The sequence below is a fragment of the Mesocricetus auratus genome, unplaced genomic scaffold (genome assembly GCF_017639785.1).
Source record: "Mesocricetus auratus isolate SY011 unplaced genomic scaffold, BCM_Maur_2.0 Super-Scaffold_100676, whole genome shotgun sequence".
Lineage (NCBI taxonomy): Eukaryota > Metazoa > Chordata > Mammalia > Rodentia > Cricetidae > Mesocricetus > Mesocricetus auratus.
This window is the reverse complement of record NW_024429266.1, coordinates 128,677,884-128,684,291: the sequence shown is the minus strand read 5'-3', so window position 1 is coordinate 128,684,291 and position 6,408 is coordinate 128,677,884. Positions and strand designations below refer to the sequence as shown.

The 6,408-nt window shown below is 37.3% G+C and overlaps 1 protein-coding gene across 1 annotated transcript; it reads left to right on the top strand.

Moving 5' to 3' along the window:
• Positions 1-232: 232 nt before the first annotated feature.
• LOC101834028 (vomeronasal type-1 receptor 90-like) lies at positions 233-1,141 on the top strand. Its single transcript, XM_013117740.1, has one exon. It carries the CDS (start codon positions 233-235, stop codon positions 1,139-1,141), a length of 909 nt encoding a protein of 302 aa, XP_012973194.1.
• The last annotated feature ends 5,267 nt before the right edge of the window (positions 1,142-6,408 follow it).

Below are 6,408 nucleotides of genomic sequence, written 5' to 3'. Positions count from 1 at the left end.
GAACATAGTGAAACAGATGTCCTTGTTGTATGAATGTGCGTATTTTGGGTATATGCCTAAGAGTGGAATTGCTGGATCTTTTGGTAGACTTATCCCCATATTCCTAAGGAATCTACATGATGATATAGACATATTGACAAGTTAATCACAAGTTTGATATACACTCTGTTATTTTTCCGGGTATATGAAATATGCTTCCCACATGATGTTAAGATGAATACACTTTCAACTTATGCCCTCATTAAACAATTTACTTTTTTTCCAAGCGGTACTTGGAGTTCTAGCCAATATGTTTCTCCTTTTGTTCTACACTTTCATAATCCTATGTCACAGACCTAGGCTCACAGACCTGATCTCCTGTCAAATGACCTCCATCCACATAGTGCTGCTCCTCACTGGAGGGAATATGTGGCTTGCAGACATATTTGAATCACTGAACATTGAGAATGACTTCAAATGTAAGGCAACTTTTTATATAAGCAGGGTGATGAGAGGCCTCTCCATCTGCCTCACCTGCCTCCTGAGTGTGTTCCAGGCTGTCACTATCAGTCCCAGAACGTCTTTCTTGGCAAACTTTAAACTTAAGATAAAAAAATACATGATCTATGCCGTATTCTACATTTGGTCTGCCAATTTGTCATTCAGTAGCATTGTGATCTTCAATGTTGGTGCTTTTACCAATGCAAGTGAGACCAGCCAGATGAAGGTGACTAAATCCTGCTCACTTTTCCCCATGAACTACACCATCAAGGTATTGATTTTAACAGCGACAACCTCCAGAGATGTATTTCTTGTAGGAGCTATGCTGACCACAAGTGCATACATGGTGATCATCTTGTTCAGACATCAGAGGCAATGCCAGCATTTGCACAGCCTTAACCACCTGAGGATGTCCCCTGAGAAAAGGGCCACCCAGACCATCTTGATGCTTGTGGTTGTCTTTGTTGTCATGTACTGGGTGGACTTCATCATCTCATCCACCGCAGTCCTGTTATGGAAGTACCACCCAGTCATCCTGACTGTTCAGAAGTTTGTGATGAATGCCTATCCCACAATTACTCCTTTGGTACAAATCAGTTCTGATAACAGAATAATCAATATGCTGACAAAATTGTGGTCAAAATGCCACCTGGTTTTTTAAAAAGTGTAATTTTTTTCTTATTTATAAATTTATTTATTTTAACTTATGTGAATGAGTGTTGTGCCAGCGTGTATACATGTGTGCATTCCTGGTGCTCACAGAGGCCAGAAGAGGTCAATGAATCTCCTGGAACTGCAGTTACAGGCATTTGTAAAGAGTCATGCTGGGTGCAGCACCAATAATTGTTTTCTAATAAACAGAGTTTTCTATAACAGTTTAATAATCCAAGCAGCAAATCAAGATTCTTCATATATCTAATTACAGTTTTGTGAGTTTTGTGGTATAACACATATACATTCTTGTGACATTTCTGCTGCTATGTACTATATAGTCTTTTAGGTTCATTGAACACCATAATTGATAAATCCCTAGGAATTCCTTTACTCTTTCCTTTTTCCTTTATACAATAAATGTTCCCTTGATGCTGAGGTTATTTTCTGATAGTGACTTTTAAAGCTTTTCTTTTGAAAATATTTTAATCTACTCTTAGGCATCAAGAATAGTTAAAATATCTGATGTAGCTTTAATTCTGTTTTTTAATTATGATATCTGTGGGTCCCTAAAAATATCTTTAGTTTCAGGTTTCCATTTTTTCACTACAGTTACTTAATGACTCTTACATGAAATTTTCATGTGTCTGTGCATTTTCATTTCACTTCATCTATGTTTAATGAAATATTATTGTTACATAAAAATATACATATATGTTATACAGTGTGGGTTTTTTTGTGTGTATGTATGCATGCTTGTATGCACAGATGAAGGATGTGTGTGCATCTGCACTGCAGGCCAGGAGATAACCTTGGCTCTTGTTCTTCAGAAGTCATTCACCTTGTGTTTTGAGAGAGCATCTATCACTGTAACCTAAGGCTCACCAAATCGGCCCATATGGCAGCCGAAGGCATTCTTGGTTCTTTGCAGCTGCTACTTTGGGATTAAGAGTATTCACCACCATGCCCCACCTTGTAAAAACATTTTTTTCTTTTATTGAAAGTAGATTTGTTTCATACAATATATTCTGATGATGTTTCCCCTCACCCTACTCCTCTCAGTTCCTCCCACCTCCCCTCCAATAAACAACACTAAGATAAAATGAAAGCAAGTAAATCAGAATAGGAAAAAAAAAAGAGTCAAATAAAACGCACAAGAAACTCACACATTTGTCTACATAGAAATCCCATAAAAACAAAAGCAAAAGCCATACTATAGACATAAAGAAGCTTTAAGAGTCCATTTAGATTGTTTTGCGTGCATTATCTACCACAAGCTTTGTTTTACAACCGCACCTGCGTATCTTGCAGGCAGGTCACCATTGTAGATTGAAGGGTCTGTAAGTGGGTTGCTGTTTACTTTCTCCTTTGGTAGTGTGTAGAGTACCTTCCAGAACGATGAACACTAATCCATAGGAGTGAAGGTTCTGGATAGGCAATCAGCTCAAATTCTCCAGGTTTAATGATTTGTGTAGGTATTGCCTTCAGCCGTAAAGCCTTACCATCAGCCTTGGCAATAATCTGGGTTGTTTGGCAGTTTCTACTGGGGCCTATTTGTCCAATAACTCCATTGATGTAACTCATTCCCGTTCTTGGGATCTTCACTTGGTGGACAGATATGTTCTATTGGGATTCTGTCTTCCTGTTATATGATGATTTCATTTGAATCACCTTCATATATATGCAAGTTCCAACCATATTAGGTTACCAAACAACCCTTCAAATGTTCCTTAGATTTACTTATTTCTCTATGCATTGCCTGTCATTCCTCCACTTCCCTCCTGATCCCTGTTTGATCCTCGCGTCCCACTCCCTCCCTCCCTCCCTCCCTCCATCACTATCTATTCTATTTGCCCTTCCTAAGGAGATCTATCTACTTTCTCCCCCCTTACGCTATACTTAGCCTCTGTGGTTACAGGGTCTGTTGCTTGTTATCAATGACTTAACTGCTAAGAATCCACATATAAACAAGTACATACTGTGTTTGTATTTCTGGGTCTGGGTTACCTCATTCAGAATAACTTTTTTCTAGTTTTATCCATTTCCTTGCAAATTTTGTGGTTTGGCTATTGTAAATGACATTAATATTCCATGTGTAAACATACCACATTTTCTTTTTTCATTCATCCATGGGTGGACATTTAGGTTGTTTCTAATTTTTGGATATTATGAATAGAGCAGCAATGAACATGGTTAACCAAGTGTGTCTGTAGTAGGATGAAGGGTCCTTTGGATATAAGCCCAATAGTGGTATAGCTAGATCCATTCCCAGCTTCATGAGGATTTTGCCACACTGATATTCACAGTGAACATGGAAGTTTATACTTCCAACAGTAGTGAATGAGTGATCTCCTTACTCTATATCCTCCCAATCATAAGCTGTAATTTTTTTTATTTATCTTGGTCATTTTGACTGGTGTAAGATGAAATCTCAAAATAGTTTTGATTTGAATTTCCCTGATGACTAGGGATATTGAAAAGCTCTTTAGATGAAGATATTTGAGTTTCCTCTTTGAGAATTCTCTGTGCCTCACTTTTAAATTATGTTGTTTTCTTGATGTATACTTTTTAAGTTATTTCTATATTTTGCATATTAGTCCTCTATCAGATGTGTGGTAGGTAAAAATCTTTTTCCATTCTGTAGCCTTCTATTTTTTCTGGATGTTGTTGTCTTTTGACATACAGAAGGTTGTCGGTTTCATGAGGTCCCATTTATGAATAGTTGTTCATAGAACTTGTGCTAACGGTGTCCTGTTCAAAAAGTTCTTTCCTGTACCAACGAGTTCAAGGCTATTCCCCTCTTTCTCTTCTATGAGAGTCAGTGTCTCTGGCCTTATGTTGAGGTCTTTGATCCTTTTGAAGTTGAGTTCTGTGCAGTGTGATATGTGTGCATTTGCATTCTTTTTACATACAGCCATCCAATTTTACCAACACCATTTGTTAAAGATGCTGTCCTTTTTTCCAGTGTGCATTTCTGGCTTCATCAAAAATCAGGTGTCCATATGTTGGGGAATATTATCATAAAGTGTGTAACTTTTGTTTATGCTGCATTTTTTTACTGTGATTATTTGACTGATGATTTAATAAAGAGCTGAATGGCCAATAGAGAGGCAGTAGCAAGGATAGGTGGAGCTAACAGGCAAAGAGTATAAGCAGAAGGAGAAATGAGAGCAAGAGAACAAGGAGAGGAGGACAACAGGGCCCAGCCACCCAGCCACCCAGCCACCCAGCCACCCAGCCACCCAGCCACCCAGCCACCCAGCCACCCAGCCACCCAGCCACCCAGCCACCCAGCCACCCAGCCTGCCACCTAGTAAAGAGGAAAGAAAGATATACTGAAGTAAGAAAGATTAAAAGCCCAGAGGGAAAAAGGTAGATGGATTAACTTAAGATAAGAAAAGCTGGCTATAAAAAAGCCAAGCTAAAGCTGAACATTTATAACTAAGAATGAGCCTCTGTGTTTGATTTACTTGGGAACTAATTTGTGGGCCCCTCAAAAAAGTCAAAAGAGCAAAACATTAGCATCCATAGGTTTGTGGACTGATGTCTGGGACTTCAGTTTGATTCCATTCAACAACATGTTTGATTTTGTGCCAAGACTATACTGCTTTTTTTTAAACATAGCTCTATAGTAAAAATTGAGTTTGAGATGGTGATAACCTCCAGTAGTTCTTTTATCATTTGGGAGTGTTTTTAGCTCCCCTGGGTGTTTTGTGTTTCTCTATGGAACTGAATATTATCTTTTCTGAGAAGATTGTGTGGGAATTTGAAGGGGATTGAATTGGATCTGTAGACTGCTTTTGTTAGGATGGCCATTTTTACTATATTAATCCTACCAATCCATGAGCGTGGGAGATTTTTCCATCTTCTGATATATTCTTCCATATCTGTCTTCAATGTTTAAAAATTTTTATCATATAAGTCTTTCATTTGTGTAGTTACAGTTATCCGAGGAAAGTTTTGTTATTTGAAGTTACTGTGAAGGATGTTATTTCCCTGGTTTCTTCTCAGTTCATCTGTCATTTGCATAATGTAAGGCTACTGATTTTTATGTGTTAATTTTGAATCCAGCTACTTTGATGAAAGTGTTTATCAGATGCAAGAGCTTCCTGGTGAAAGTTTTAGTCACTTATTATCTGTATTAGTCAGGGTTTTCTAGGGGAACAGAATTTATAGAATCTATGTATGTATCTCTATATATTTATATCTATCATCTATCTATCTATCTATCTATCTATCTATCTATCTATCTACCTACCTATCTAGGACATTTAATAGAATGACTTACAAACTGTGGTCCATTCAATACAACAATGGCTGTTTTCTAGTGGAAGTTCCAAGAATCCAGTAGTCATTCAGTCCACCAGGTTGGATGTAGTAGTCTTCAGTATATGATCAATTCCTGGAAATGTAGGCTTTAATTTCAGTGAAGGAATAAATTTTCTGGCAAGAGCAAGCAAGCAAAGAGAAAGTAACCTTCTTTCTTCCATGTCCTTTAGATAGGCTACCAATAGAAGGCATGGTTCAGATTAAAGGTAGATCTTTTGACCTCAAAAGATCTGGATTAAATGTTTATCTTCTTGCCTCAAAAATCCAGATTAGAAGTGGGCCTCCCCACTCCAAGTGATTTAATTAAGAAAAAAATCTTCCATTGGTGAGTCTAGTCATTTGGGTTTTGGTTAATTCCAGATGTAGTCATTGACAACCATGAAAAGACATCACACTATCATAGTCTCTGCAAATAAAGATACTTTGACTTCTTACCTATTTATGTATCTCTGATGTCTTTCAGCTGCCTTATCATTCTAGCTTAGACATCAAGTACTATACTGAATAGGTATAGAGAGAGTGGACTTCCTTTTATTCCTGATTTTAGTAGAAGTTTTACTTCATTTAAGCTGATAATGGCAGTGGACTTGCTGTAAATTGTCTTCATTATGCAGATACATGTTCCTTGTATCCCTAATCTTTCTGAGATTTATTATGAATGAGTGTTGGATTTTGTCAAAGGCATTTTCATAATCTAATGAGATTATCATGTGGTTTTTGTCTTTCAGTTTGTTTATATGGTGGATTACATTTATCAATTTACATGTGTTGAACCATCCCTGAATCTCTGAGATGAAGTCTACTTGATCATGGAGGATGACATTTTTGATGTGTCCTAGGATTAAATGTGCAAGTGTGTTATTATCTTTGCATCTATATTCATAAGGTATTGATGTGTAATTCTCTTCCTTTGTTGGGTCTTTATGTCGTTTGAGTATAAGGGTAACT